The sequence below is a fragment of the Oryctolagus cuniculus genome, chromosome 12 (assembly GCF_964237555.1).
Source record: "Oryctolagus cuniculus chromosome 12, mOryCun1.1, whole genome shotgun sequence".
Lineage (NCBI taxonomy): Eukaryota > Metazoa > Chordata > Mammalia > Lagomorpha > Leporidae > Oryctolagus > Oryctolagus cuniculus.
The window spans coordinates 75022510-75038534 of NC_091443.1; the positions used below are offsets into that span (position 1 = coordinate 75022510).

General features: G+C 40.7%; 1 protein-coding gene across 4 annotated transcripts in view; it reads right to left on the reverse strand.

Moving 5' to 3' along the window:
• The window catches only part of MYO5A (myosin VA), a 216193-nt gene that overhangs the window by 35446 nt on the left and 164722 nt on the right, over positions 1–16025 (reverse strand). For 2 of the 4 annotated variants that reach the window (XM_008268986.4, XM_008268989.4), the window contains exons 26-30: positions 12125–12268; positions 11832–11885; positions 10466–10693; positions 4748–4848; positions 1456–1536 (exon numbers count right to left, since the gene is read on the reverse strand). In XM_008268986.4, coding sequence (XP_008267208.3) covers positions 1456–1536; positions 4748–4848; positions 10466–10693; positions 11832–11885; positions 12125–12268 — 608 coding nt within the window. The remainder of the gene's footprint in view (positions 1–1455; positions 1537–4747; positions 4849–10465; positions 10694–11831; positions 11886–12124; positions 12269–16025) is intronic. The other 2 variants (XM_008268991.4, XM_051822368.2) reach the window with 1 other exon arrangement.

The following is a 16025-nucleotide window of genomic DNA, read 5'->3' on the forward strand; positions in this document are numbered from 1 at the left end:
ATTCCAGGCAGAGGGTGGGACCAGTGTCCCACTTTTATATTCTACTCTTATTTCAGAATAACACAAAGTTTAGAGTGCTGCTATGAAATACATTTACCTAAATCCAGAAGTTTTAAAATTTCATATATATATATTTTAGAGTTGTCATCTTCTCTCCCCAACAGCTTACATAGCAGTAACATAATCCCAACAAGATGTGGCTTTAGAACATAAATATTAAAAAGACCAACAAAGTGGTTACTGCTTCTCTGAGCAAACATTCAGTCAGCTGTGCCCACAGAGCAGACCAGGGCACAGGCAGTGAGGACCCACAGAGTACAGTACCCTTCCTTCACCATGCACCCCTGCTTCTACATACACTCCTCTTCCAAATGCAAAGCAGAGTTATGGTTAAAAAGTAACTAACATGAAGAAAGATGACTTTTGAATGCACTTGGTTGCCAACTGCTGGGTAAAACGTACTGAAGGCATTGCAAGCAGACTGTTAACAGCAGACTAAAAATATTTCAGTGATGACAAAATTTCAAAAGGATTTGAACAAATAACACCCCAAAGTTAATGACAGTGGTTTATGGTTAGAACAAACAAAGCAAAATAAGCAGAAGCTCCTTGAATAGTATAGTAAATATTAATAAAAGTTAATCATGAAAATGGAATTTTTATGATTTTTTAAGACATGAATATCACTACACCAAATGAGTATCTGTGTTATAAAGTGTGGCTGTTTCATTTTTATTTTATTCCCCCTAAACATATTTAACATTCTGAACTATACTCAGGCAGGAAGCCTTTCTGATTTGCTGCTTCACAAACATGGATTTCACAAAAAACAGAGAATGCCAAATTATGCATTTAATATTGCTTTTAGGCAGTATTACTACATAAGAACGTAGCCACATTGCCATAGGCATCTATATACTGTAGACTGACCTAAGTGGCTAAGTAGTAAATATTACTCCCCACCACCACCACTAATTTGTGCTCTTATTCAAAGACTGTTTTCAACTCCTAAAGGGAGCACTTGATAGCATCAGTTACTTTGCAGGGGTGAGGAACATTTTTTCTGCCAAAGGCCACTGGATATTTATAACATCATCTGCAGGCCATTCAAAATTAACTTAAAAATTAGCCTGCTACAGATTTATTGAATTTCTAGTCTTGCCTACAGTTGCCTTTGCAGAGCCACACCAAAAGACTTCCTGGGCCTTTATGACCTGCAGGTCCGACGTTCCCCACCCCTGACTTAAGAAGGACAGCTCTTGCACCATCAAACAATTTCTCTGTTCAGTGCAGAAGGTTTTTAAGGTACTTGGCTCAATATGCTAAGTTTTACTGTACCTAATTTACCCAGGAAGGCAATTAATGAACAAAAATGCAGGAGTTAAAGTCAAGAAGCCACTATTAGCAAGAAAAACCACAAATTAACAACATTCCATTTGAGGAGACAAATATAACCTGTTGGCTTGTTTTAACCCTTCATAAACCAGCCACAGCTCTCCATCCTCATTCAACTCATGGAAATCCATAGCAGACGATCTTCCATGCAAAAGGAACAACAATGCAAAACACAAAGGGATACAGGATGGTGATGAGATGGTGACAGTCAGGCAGCACATGGTATTTTAATATCTTATTCAATGAGTAAGATTGTTTTTATTAATTACAGATGACTTTTAAGACTTTACCATAAAAATGATTTTGTAATATTACAAGTAAATGGGTAGAAATAAAAAAAACAAAACAAAAAACCAAACCCCCCCAACACACCATATCTACTTTTCCTACAAAAATAAGAAAGGACTGAAGAGGTGTTTTATTGATTTATTCAGCTAGCAGAGTGATCTTACATATCAGGAATTAGATTAGTGGCTATCCATGATACATACACAATGACTATTTCAGATATTGTCTTCTTATGACAACCTTTACAACATATATTAAATTATGCTTTAAGTCTTCTGGGTAGGAACCTGTTTTAGCTTAATAAATCTGATATCCCCTTTAAAAGCTTGTGGCTCAAATTCTTATACAAGTAACACATGGGGCCGGTGCTGTGCCTGTAGTAGGCTAAGCTTTTCCCTGTGGCATCAACATTCAACGTGGGCGCCGGTTCTAGTCCTGACTGCTCCTTTTCTGTTCCAACTCTCTGTGATGGCCTGGGAAAGCAGCAGAAGATGGCTCAAATGCTTCGGCCCCTCACCTGTGTGAGAGACCCAGGAGAAGCTCCTGGTATCGGATTGGCTCAGCTCTGGCCATTGCAGCCATTTGGGGAATGAACCAGCAGATGGAAGATCTTTCTCTCTGTCTCTCCCTCTCTCTGTCTGTAACTCTACCTCTCAAATAAATAAATAAAATCTTAAAAACAAGAAATAAATAAAAAAATGCCCAAAGCTCTCAGCTTTTATGACATTATTTTAAAAATTTTTCTGTGTCAAAAATTAACTTAAAGGGGCAAGTGTTCACTTTAGTGGTTAAGACACCAGTTAAGACTGTCGAGTTCCATACCAGAGTATCTGGATTCGATACGCAGCTCTAGCTTCTAACTCCAACTCCCTGCTAAAGCAAACCCTTAGGGAGGCAGTGGTAATGACTTAAGTAAGTGGGTTCCTACCACCCATGTGGGAGACATGGATTGAATTTTTGGCTTCAGTAAGACCTGGTTCTGGGTATTGCTGGTATTGGGTGAGTGAATCAATAGATGGGAACTCTGTCACTTTCTCTCTTTGTTTCTTAAATAAATAAATAAAAATAATTAATTTTAAGACCTGGATAAGTGGCTTTATGTTATTTTTATATTAAAATATGTTAACTAATAAACTGATGACAAAGTTGGTAATAGGTTTTTTTTTTTTTTTTCACCAAAGGTATAAAAATAATACTTTTTGGAGCATCTGGTAAATGTCAGGACTTGTTCTACAGCTTTTCACTGTGCTGTTTCATTTCATCCTCCCAGTAACCCAATTTCTATCATGTGCCCCATTGCAGAGGAAGATGCAGAGGTTTAGAAGTAAGATGCCTGCAGATGTTATGTAGCTGGTAAGTAGTACGGCCTAGTGCTGTCTGATTCCAGAGTCCAGTTCTTATGCCAGCTCATTTTTTTTTTTTTTGCTATATTTACATAGCATATTAAAGGGATTTCCCTTCTATTTTTCTATCTACCATCTCTCCCTTAGAAGCTCACCTATTTGTGTGGCTTCAATCATATTATCATACTCTGATTATTTTAAAATGCATCTCACAGCCCACACATCTCTCTTGACTTCAGACCAATATACAGAACTGCCTAAGAGGTTTCGCTCCTTGGATGCCCTACTGGCTCCTTAAACTCATTCTGTGTAAATCTACTCATCATCCCCAACTAGCACTGTTCCACATCACAGTCCCTCAATTGTAGAATGGCCTTGCCACATCCAGCCAAATGTCCATAGCAGGAACCTTCCTTATCCCTTCCCACATATTCAACTCACCACCAGGCTTACTAACCTCATCTTCTAACATATCTCCCAAATTATCCTGTTTTTCTCAATCCCAACAGCCACCAAATAGGCCCGAGTTTCCATAATCAGTCACTGTATTGTGGTAATCACCTCTTAACTGGTATATAAGCTTTCAATAATTGTTCCACTGCAACCTGTTCTCTAATATAGCAGGCAGACTAGCTTCCTAAACATCAACCCTGATCACGTCACTTTACTTAAAACCTTTCAGCGGTTTCCACTGTTCTTGGAATTAAGTTTAAATTCTCTTAGCTGTCTCTCCAGCAGCCTATAGCCTCTGACAGAGTGGGGACTGCCAATTTTTCCAAAATGTGGCACACGGTATGGCATGCAGTGGGCAGGCATGCAAAACAGCTGGTTATTGAAAAGCTGAGTGGATGAAGAGACAGTGTGACACTCATAGAACTCTTTCCACACCCACATTTTCTTAGATATAAATGTATATTTATAACCTGTATTCATAAATTAAAATTTAAGTTTAACCAAATTATTTTAAAAACATTTCTCTACCCTTATCCATAAAGGAAAGTAGGAAATACCTTACTTTCTGCATAGTACTGTTCTTTAGTCTGTGAAGTATTTATGGACACCAATACTGGTATGATGCACTGATAAGACAAGTCTCCATAACGTTTTCCTCTATGATCATCACTGGCCATGTTTTCTCAGAATGGTCTGGTATGCCATCTTTGAAGCTGAGAGTTTATTAGCGCTAAGGCTCTGTTGGGAAGGGAGGTGGTCACAGAGCTGAGGGGAATTCCAAATACAAGCCCTCATGCTTCCATCCTAAAAGCACTGGAACCACTTTAGAGTTACAGGACCAAAGGTGAAGTGATCCCAGATACCTCACTTCTCGTCACACTAAGTTTCAATGAATGAAAGCTACAGTTGCCCCTACAAACCTTCACAAATAACCAGGATGAGTAACAAATAAAAGTGACCATGAGGACAGTCTAAACTGGGTTGATGGTTTTCTTCTCAAGGCAGCTCACCTCAAAGACAAGACACTAAATATACAAAACATTTTCCCTTGATGAAAAGAACATTCTCCCTGATAGCATTCATCAATAACACTGCCTTCTAAATGAGATTTTACCTGAGAATACATTAGAAACCTGGGACTTTCTTCAGCAGTCAGTTGATGACTAATAAAGCATGCATAAACACTTCGGCTTGCTGCACAAAAGGATGGCTGGAAGACTGAAAATCAACACAACTGAACCAAATGCATAAAGGAAGTGTCAACTTACCTATTTGTTTCCTTCAAGCCAATGTAGGCTTGGGCTATTTCACCTTTATCTTTCATTTTTTGTACATCTTCCAAAAGTATTGTGGAATCTGTCATTGTATTCTGAAGGGGAAATGATACATTTCCATATTAAGATTCAATTCAAATGCTTTGAACTATACACAACTTATTTCTTTCCTCCAGTGAGGGGGGTTTATGTGCTCCAGGGCATCACCCTAGTCCTGTGTTAATTGTAGAGGTTAAGACAATGAGGCACTTTTGCTCCCTCTCCTGAGAACCCATTACAAAGGTGATGAGATTCCAGAATACCACTGTCCTGTAAAGGAAATCACTGATGGGCTATACGTGTTTTACACTATGTGAAAAAAATTTATTTATACACACATACATGAGTATACGAGGGTACTTCAAGTTCATTGGAAAATAGAACTAAAAGATAATTATTGGCGCATAGTTATTTTTCACAGCACACTTTCCCATGAGCTTTTTGAGACCCTTTGTATGTCTATAAATGTTTTATATGCACAGATATATGTTAATATATATACACATATACACAGACTCCATTTAAAGTATATAGTATATAATGTAGAACTTATAACATTAGAAAGATAACAAGGCAAAAATTTAACAGAATACATAAAGCTGTTCTTTTTACTACTTTCTGATCAGTTAGAATGGAACAAACACTCTCAATAAAACACTAAAAATACGACACACAGCTCATTTTTTAAAATTAAATGCTCAATGCAAAGAAGGTGGTGTTCAGATGATATGCTTCAGCAAAATTAAATTTTGTTCTCACATCTTCAGATATATATAAATGGTAAGAGTTTAGCTTCTTTTAAGTATCTACCATCTGCTGTTATTCAGTGGCTTTTTTCTCCAGTACAGTATAATAGGGAACATAAGCTTCAGAAATAATCTGACAGGTCAGGATTACTAATGATTTTATGTAATACGGCCTTTTACACCAACATTCTTACTTTAAGTTTTTCTTTTTGTCTGATCTGATAACCACTGTAATTCAGAATCTTGCTGCTACTCAGATACTCTGCACCTTTCTAGACCAGACACTAAGAATCAATGCTCTACAGCCTTGAAAGAAAAAATGCTTTAGAACCCCATGGCACTTCACTTGTCTGAACTGTATTTGTCTCAGGCTCTAGCAACATCTGCTCTAGACTCAGGTCTCCTAGTTCAGTGGACTTAAGAGAATACACTTCAAATATCATGATCTTAGAGACGAGTTCCAGGATAACTTTTATACCAACTATAGGCTTATCAATGTTTGCTCAGATTTCAGTGTGTGTAAGAAACATTCTTTAAAAAAAAAACCACTTTTCTCCTACTGTCATCCTTTTGTGAGTTTAGAAATGCATTATTCAATAAGGTTAGATATAATCTGATAAACACTATTAATAAAGATTAGGATTAATTACATTTTAAAGATCTTTTCCATAAATACCACATACTCATATAACATTTCTTCAGCTATGATTTCTAACTATTTAAGATGGATTACAAAGAATTCCTTTTATTTCTCTCAAAGGAAAAAAAAACTTTTTCTATTCCATAAAGAATCATACTCAGATTTTTTAAGACCTTTAAGTAGTAACTTTCAAAGACTCAAGTCAATAATCCTCGATGTGTGCTCTGATATCTGAGATCTATTTGGTGTGGTTCTGAACTTCTAGGAAACTGAGTAACCTGATTTAATTCTCTAACCCACTGGAAAGCAAGGCATCCTTAAATGCTCTTGTCCTGGGGAGTATGTGGCAGTTCTTCCCCTATCCTGGCTCCTCAGGCTAGGAAGTGGCAGCCAGGGGATGAGACTGGACTCAGACCAGCGGCATTAGAAGTCCCTCATTCACTCCTCAGTTTTTCTCCCCCAAGTCAGTGACCAGAAGTTCTGAAAGGGTTGCACCATGCAGGAAAATCCCAGCACGACCTGTCAGGCAGCAGGGGGTCAGAGTCGGTACAGGCGGGTGTGCTGTGCTCCTCAGGCCCCGCCTCGCGCATCATGAGCCAATAAAGCCATAGCTGGAAGGTACTAGAGCTCAGCAGCCTCTGCTTTTGAGTATACTCCAAGTTCAGAGATCCCCCCAACTCCCTGCTTGTGCCTGACTGGCCATAACTATAAAGGGAGTCACAGAACTGATCCAGGATGGAATCTATGACCACCACTGTTTTCCAAAACAGGAAGGAATCAAACAAGAAATTAATCTGTAAATGTCAAAACAGACTTGATAGTTGGAAAGCAGCAACTGTGTATAGTAGGGGATAGTGGTATACTAAAGTTAGGAATAAATAGAAGTATTTACTAAAAATTGGAAGAAATCTTATAATTACCTTGTCATCCTGAAAATCAGAGGCCAGCAAGCACAAAAAAAACATAAATCTTTAGATCGACAAGTAAATTCTCTCAACGAGTCCCCGTTATAACAGGTAACAGTAAATTTAAAAATCAGCCACAAACTGTTTCTCCTAGAACTAACTCTGTAAATCAATATTCATGGAACTGGCATAAAATGGAGGCTAGCATTTATTTGTGTCATAATAACTCTTATTTCTTAGAAGAAAAAAATGCTTGAAATTCTTTTTTAGTTGTTTTGGTTTCTCTGGTTATGAAATATTTTTGTGTATATGAGAGAACAACTCTCTTGTTAATGCACATGGGTGAGGTCTTTGTCCCAGGTCTGTGAGAGTTACAGCACTGCCCACTAGCAGTTCCACATAAGCCCTTCCAGAATACTCTGAGGTAGAGCAGAGAAAGGAGACTTGGCTGGGCTGGACCATCCCTAACTTACCACTGCCCTGCAAAGGAGTCGTGAGGCCAGTATCTGACTAGAAACAGCCCCAGGGTGTTGGGAAGGTCTCAGTCAGTGTCACGGGCATTTTTCCTGGGAGAGGACTTGACTGCATGTGCAGGCTATGAGCTGGGTGAGCAGAGACCTTTGTTAGACAGGGCCAGCCTGTTGTGGGCAGGTGAGCAGCTGTCCCAAGGGGCATATAGGCTAGGTAAGGCTTCATTTTTGTTTTTTGTTTTTTTGTTTGTTTGTTTTTTTGACAGGCAGAGTGGACAGTGAGAGAGAGAGACAGAGAGAAAGGTCTTCCTTTTGCCATTGGTTCACCCTCCAATGGCTGCCGCGGCCGGCGCGCTGCAGCTGGCGCACCGCGCTGATCCGATGGCAGGAGCCGGGTACTTATCCTGGTCTCCCATGGGGTGCAGGGCCCAAGCACTTGGGCCATCCTCCACTGCACTCCCTGGCCACAGCAGAGAGCTGGCCTGGAAGAGGGGCAACCAGGACAGAATCCGGTGCCCCGACCGGGACTAGAACCCGGTGTGCTGGTGCCGCGAGGCGGAGGATTAGCCTAGTGAGCCATGGCGCCGGCTTCTTTTCCTTGGTTCTAAAGCTTATTGTGAGACTACATTATATCACATAAATATATACAATGATCTGTAAAAAAATTTTAAAAGGAATATCAATTTGTCCCAAGGGAATCAGAGAGACAAATCTCATTTTGGACTCTGTGGATGAGCACGCAGAGCCTTGTCTCTGGGCTCAGCCATCGTAGCAGCTATGGGAATCAACTGGGGACAGTGAGGCCTCATGGCTAAACCACGGGAGAGAGTCCTTTTCTGGAAGTTTGTCACCTCAGACTCAGTCAATGATTTGTTTTAAAACTACGAAGCCCATGTCTTTACACAACCCTGCCTGTTACAGGACTTTTTGTTCCCCCAAAATGATTGAGTGGGATATCTTGTTTTTGGATTTACTATTTTTCTTCTCATTTCAAGATTCACTTTTTGAAGGGCAGAGTAAAAGAGAGAGAGAGAGAGAAAGAAACAGATCTTCCATCCACTGGTTCACTCCTCAAACGACCACAACAGCCAGGGCTGAGCCAGGCCAAAGTTAGGAGCCAGGAACTCCATGTGGGTCTCCCATATGGGTGGCAGGAACTCAAGTACTTAAGCCATCATCTTTTGCCTTCCAGGATGTATTGGAAGGGAGCTGGATCAGAAGCAGAATAACTGGGATTCAAACTGGCACTTTGATATATAATACAAGTATCCCAAGCAGCAGCTAATCGAGCTGCACTACAAAACCTACCCCAGAATTTGCTATTTTTCTGATCATTGTGGATCCCAGGTGTGAGGTGCCTTGACCAAATCCAGTTGTACATGTCAGACACAGAATCTAAACCACATACAGAAATATCATTTCTCGGAGAAGTATACTCAGATTTTCCCAGCATCTAGCTCGTGCTATGTCATGGACATTTTACATGGCATGTGACGCAGCTGGGATACTTGATGGCTACGATTTCTAGAAACTTGGCCACACACACAGGTCAGGCTTTCAAGATGATTATTCAGAATCCCTCTGACAGCAAATGACAAAGAGGCCTATTCTCATTAGCACATGGTACCACTGGGTCTCAAAGTAGCAGAGCACAGGGAAGAACTTCAAGGGGCCATCCTCAGTGTGGAACCCTTTCCCTGGAATCCCCTAACATAGTCACTCTCAATGGGCACAGCTCTCCCTATTAAACAGAACTCCCTAAGTTGAGCAGAGATCATCTCCATATGTTACCTTCCCAATTAAACAGGCTGTTTTCAAGAAATCACTTTCGGCCGGCGCCACGGCTCACTAGGCTAATCCTCCGCCTCGCGGCAACGGCACACCGGGTTCTAGTCCTGGTCAGGGCGCCGGATTCTGTGCCGGTTGCCCCTCTTCCAGGCCAGCTCTCTGCTGTGGCCAGGGACTGCAGTGGAGGATGGCCCAGGTGCTTGGGCCCTGCACCCCATGGGAGACCAGGATAAGTACCCGGCTCCTGCCATCGGATCAGCACGGTGCACCAGCCGCAGCGTGCCGGCCGCGGCAGCCATTGGAGGGTGAACCAACGGCAAAGGAAGACCTTTCTCTCTGTCTCTCTCTCTCACTGTCCACTCTGCCTGTCAAAAAAGAAAAAAGAAATCACTTTCAAGTTGCATTTAATGCCTCCCCAAGCAAGAAAACTTATGGATTTGTATATTTAACAGAATTTTATTTCAGATGATAATTTACTGTGGCCAGATTACTGCAAAAATATTAATTTTAAAAGTCCTTTGCTCATGAGTGAGAGGTGAAATTTTGAAGGTCATTTAGGATTTCATTGCTTTTTACAATTGGAGTTTACTATTTTTTCAAACTTCAATGAATACTTGGAACAGTGTTAAAAAAAAAAAAACAGTGGGATTTAAAAGAAAAGTATGGGGGCCAGCACTGTGGCTCAGGTTAACGCCCTGACCTGAAGTGCCGGCATCCCATATGGGCGCCGGTTCTAGTCCCGGCTGCTCCTCTTCTGATCCAGCTCTCTGCTTTGGCCTGGGAAAGCAGAAGATGACCCAAGTCCTTGGGCCCCTGCACCCACATGCCAGACCTGGAAGAAGTTCCTGGCTCCTGGCTTCGGATCAGCGCAGCTCCAGCCATTGTGGCCAATTGGGGAGTGAAACAGTGGATGGAAGACCTCTCTCTCTGCCTCTCTTCTCTGTGTAACTCTGACTTTCAAAAAAAAAAAAAAATAAATAATAAATCTTTAAAAAAAAAAAAAGAAAGAAAAAGATGAATCCTCAAACAGAGCAAAAATACTTGTATGTGTTTGCTTCCTTACAAAGGATAAGAAATGGAGGCCGGTCCCCAGATACCCATTTCAACCCTCTGTGTGTGCTTACCTTGGGTTGGATGGCCTCCTTCTGGCTCACCAGCTGAGACCTCAAGATGAGGACTTCCTCCTTTCGGACATCAAGCTCCTCACTCACGGAGGCCAGCTGCTCCATGAGGACACGGTAGGCAGGTGCGCCAGGAGCAGTCACCTCTGGGGCGCTTTTCTCACTAAGGGCCTTGCGCAACTCATTTAGCTCATTTTTCAGTTTTTTGTTTTCTGATTCTAGTTCTTGACGCTGTGTGAAGAGATAAAGCAAAGCTCATTGGTGTTATACTCAGCTTTACATTGGAATGCTAAACTTCCCCCAGGATGGTAGAGGAATTCCATGTGTCTATTTTTGAGTGTGACAGGAGAGGATCCAAAGAGTATCCTGGATCCTGGAGTATTCCTATGTCCGTGCCCTTGGTTTATCTCCTCACACTCAATCAGATTTAAAAAAAAAAGCTGGGAAAGAGAGGGGTCCACACTATGGCACAGTAGATTGAAGTACCAGCCTGCAACACCAGCATCCCATGTAGGCACAGATTCAAGTTCCAGTTGCTCTACTTCTGATGCAGCTCTCTGCTAACAGGCCTGGGAAAGCAGCACAGGATGGCACAAGTGCTTGGGCCCTGCATCCACGTGGGAGACCTGGAAGAAGCTACTGGCTCCTGGCTTCGGATCAGCTCAGCTCAGGCTGTTGCAGCCATTTGAGGAGTGAATCAAAGGATGGAAGATCTCTCTCTCTCTCTCTCTCTCTTTTTCTGTGTGTGTGTGTGTGTCTCTATCTCTCTCTATAACTCTTTCAAATAAATTTTTAAAAAATCTTTTAAAAAAACATTCTGGCAAAGAAAGTGTGTGTGTGTGCTTCTATCTTCTGGTTCACTCCCCAGATGCCTGCAAACAGCCAATGCCAAGCCAGGCAGAAGCTGGGAGCTAGGTACACAACCCAAGTCTGCCGTGTGGTTGTCAGGGTGTACACTGGTGGGACACTGGTGTCAGGAGCCACAGCGGGAACTGAGCCCAGGCAATCGGATCTGGGATGCGGTATTTTAACTGCTAGGCTAACTGCCTGCTTCCCTGATCCCATTTTTTAAGTGACAGATGTAGTATTCGGACCTAGGCAGGCCAGAGCTCATGCCTTTACTACTACAGCCTCAAATGGCAGCTACTTCTCTTGTTCTTGTTTGGACTGAAGTGTAGCTTATGTGAAAAACAATCTACAGAAGAAAACAACGCAAGTCAAGAAGTGATGCCTGAAGAAGGTTTAAGCTAGGGACCTCTGATCAAACCTTTAGACCATTAAGGATGTTCTCTGAGAAAAAGAAGAGATTCTGGGCAGGTCTCTTGCCAAAATGAAACAGTTAAAGTCCTGGGCATAAATTTCCCCTTACCTTGAGTGATTCATATTCCAGTTCTGCACCTCTAACTTGTGGTCTTTCTTCTTCCTGGGGAAAATACAAAGTAAGAATTTTGTATTTTAATTGTCTCATTTTTACTTTTAGAATATGTACCTGTTCTACAGGAGCAGAGTTTAGCTCTCACTACTCTAACCAAATGTGCCTTGGCTCAGGTACCTCTGGGCTGAGTCCTTACTAAAGAAGAGGGTTCAGGGAGGGAGCTCCAGCTCCAGCCCTCCGCCCTCAGGTGGGACAGCACCACGCACCACACACCACGCACCACATACCTTTGCCTTGCTGCGCAGCATCTGCTCCTCCTTGCGGTCCAGCTCATCCTGCATCACCTGCTTCTCCTGCTCCAGCTCCGTGACTCGCTTCTGGAGCTTGAGAAACAGTGACATGTCCAGAGGCACCTTCTTCTCACTTGGCTCCTAAACCCCAGGAATCACAATGTGGTCAAGACAAGCCAGGACATGTACAAGATAATGAAAAGATTATGAATAGTTCCATAGGAAAACTTACTGAGGAAGAAATATAAACATCCAAAGAATATACAAAACAAATGGTCATTTAGCTAACAATTAAAGAAATGCAAATTAAACAGTGAGGTACTACTTCTCCCTCTTCAGACTGGCAAAGATTGAAAGATGCATAAAGCCCTGTTAGCAACATGTTAGCAACAGGATACTGGTAGAAATACAAAAAGGCTTTTTGAAAGACTGATTTATCTGTATTTTTAAAAATTTAAGTGTGTATACCCTCTAATCCAACAAAACTAAATTTAGGAATTAATTCTATAAAAGCACTCATGTAAACATTCAAAAATATGTGGAAAAAAGATGTGCACCACTGCATTTTTGTAATTGCAAAAATTCGGCAAGAACTTCAATGTTAGGAAATAAGAAAATTGCTTAAATAAATTATAGTATAGACAATCTGTGAAATATAGCTGTTAAAAAACTTAAGCAAATCTACACAAGTATAGATAAATATGTCCCAGATAAAGTACAAAGTGAATGTTACAATCTGTAGGACAGAATATATATTAGGATCTAATTTTTCTTTTAAAAAAGCCACACAAAGATATGTGGCTTTTAAATTCAAACCTAGCATATGCAGACAACAATATGAAGTCCATCAATGATTGCCTAGGTGGATGCAAGGTTCTATAGGAAAGTTTCATCGTTTCCTTTGCACATTTCTTTCCCTGAATTGTTTACAATAAGCATGCACTAGACAGTAATCATGAAAAATGATTCTGGAAAAGGTGAAGAAGTACCAGCTGACATACACTGACATCAGACAGAGAAAACCGAAAACCCAAACTAGACAGCCCTTCAACTGAAGGCTAGCCTAGTGGCATTTGAAGTTTTTCTATTGGTTCCAAAACAGAAGAACTGCTAAGGATAAATAAAGGCATACTGACTGAAACTAATATATGGAAAGAATTAGCCATCATCATGGTAGTTCACAGAGTGTCTTAACTGTTTTACCCTGTTTACATGAGGTTTTAATTTTTAATGATGTAAAAATAAAAATAAGTGCATCATTAAATTTAATATAAGGAGTATGTGTTGGTAGAGGAGAGGGAGGGAAAGGTAACAATAACACTTAGCTAAATGGTCAAAATATAATTCTTAAATGATTAAAAATTCTCATTTTTTCCAATTATTCATAAAATAATGTTTAGTTTTGTTTTATTGATATAAAAGCAAGACAAGCTTTTATAGAAGAATGTAGGAAATAAGGACCAAAAAAGTCACATAACCTCATATCCAGAGAAAAACACCAATTTTTACCCAGCATTTTTCTATGAATCTATAGATTTAAAGAATTGGGAGAATATTTCATTATAATTTTGTATTGTCTTTTACACTTAGTGCTGCATTACAGTTGTAACTGTATAGTAATATATCATCATTTAGTTAGCTACTACCTTACTGATGGACATTGAGAATGTTTCTCAATTTTGCTACTGAAATATTACTAAAGTAAATACCTTACTACATAAATATCTAAACATTAACAATTTTAAGTCTGTTACATTTAGGCAAAATACATATTTCTAAATTGAATCCATTTACATTTCTATCAGCCACTACCACATTGCCTGGAACAGCAGACTGTTACAATTAAAAAAAATTAGCTCAGCTTTTGGACCAACAGTGGCATTTTACTATTATTTTAATTTATATTTCTATGACTTCTCATAGGATAGAATGATTTTTCATTTTCAGGAATTTTATATTCATTAGCCACTTTTGGTCTTTTTTGCATTCTGAGTAGTGCCAAGTTCAGTGTTATTCCAAATCTTAAAGCAAAACAAAACAAAAAAGACAAATCAACTATACTAGTAAGTGGGCATTTATAGGCCATCAAGGTTATTTGCCCACAAACTAACTATACCTGGATTTTTCTTACTGTCTGCTTTGTATGGCTCAATAGCAAGAAAATGGTAAGTATATCACCTTTACCATAAAGTCTATCCTGACCTAGCAGAAAAGAGATAATATCTTGCCTCAACATGAAAATACGACATAATTTCATTTACATAAAAATCATTTCTCTGTCCCACAAATACTTACATTTTAGCTTACTTATAATTTATACATTCCATCTTACATATTTTTAATATTTGTTCATTTATTAATGAAGTATATGTTCCTGAATGTTAACTATTTAGTCTTTTTTTTTATATAATAGAAACCTTCATCCAACAAATGAACATATATTTCACTCACAGTACCTAAAATGTTAATTAGAAATCATTCCTTTGAGCTTTGAATGGCATCTTAAAAGAAATTCTTGTATTTATTTATTTATTTGACAGATAGAGTTAGACAGTGAGAGAGACAGAGAGATGGGTCTTCCTTCCGTTGGTTCACCCCTCAAATGGCCGATCCGAAGCCAGGAGCCAGGTGCTTCTTCCTGGTCTCCCACGCGGGTGCAGGAGCCCAAAGCCAAAACAATTGGGCCATCCTCCACTGCCCTTCTGGGCCACAGCAGAGAGCTGGACTGGAAGAGGAGCAGATGGGAATAGAACCCGGCACCCATATGGGATGCTGGCGCCACAGGCGGAGGATTAACCAAGTGAGCCATGGCACTGGCCCCAGAAAGTCTCTTATTAAAATGGAATGGGGTAACTTGTTAGAGATCAGATAATGCTCCACACAGAATTACTTGATTGCTAGATAAGAATGAAATTCTATAGATAGGAATATTAAAATAGAAGCGGGAAGAATATAAAATATGACATTTGACAAATGCAAAATGACCTGAAGGATAAAGATTGGCCATCATTTAAGAGTGCTCTCGATGGAGACCATTCTTGTCCCTAATGACACATTTAATTAAAGACCATTTGTCCTCTCTAGACCATGGTGAGGACGATTGCGCCATCTGGCTCAGAGGTGTTTTTGGGGTTTGATTTTGCTTTCCTTCCTTAGTAAGGACATGGTCAGCCAGGGCTTTTCTCACAGTGAAGCTTTGAAGCTGACCTAAAAAAATAATACCAGTATCTCACCTGAGAAATTCCAGAATTTATTCACAAAATTCCCACTGCAGGCCTGGCAGCCATTCTGGAATATTCCCAACAAGAGCTGAGAAAGGTATAAGACAGGTATGAGGAAGCTCGAGAACAAAAGCTGACCTGGGTATTTAGTCAAAGGTGTGGGGAGCAACCCGGACTAGACTAAGTTACTGGAATTAAGACTTATTCTATGCATCTGCTCTCCCACAATATGGCGCTGGGAGAGGAGGAAACAGCTTCTACACAGCTGCCTCCAGTTCAGCCAATAAACTGTAGGACTTGCTCCTGATTGGAGGAGAGCAGCGTACTCGGCGTGTGGGCAGCCGAGTTGGGATTGGCAGAGGAGGACTATAAAGGAGGAGAGAGACGGCATGCACCAGGAACATCTAAGGGGAACATCTGAGGGAACACCTGTGCAGCCCCCGAGAGAGCCGGCCGGCGGTGTGCCGCTCCCCTGCGGAAGTGGGGAATGTGGCCAGGGGGAACTGCCCTTCCATGGAGGTGGAAGGGATAGTAGCCAACCCGGGAAGAACCAGCAGCAAACCCGGGGAGGGCCAAGCAGATGAAAGAACAACGCAGAATCCTGTGTCGTTCCTCCACAAAGAGGGGGAGCGACATAATGGTGCCGTGACTCGGATAGGAAACCTAGGACGGATAAG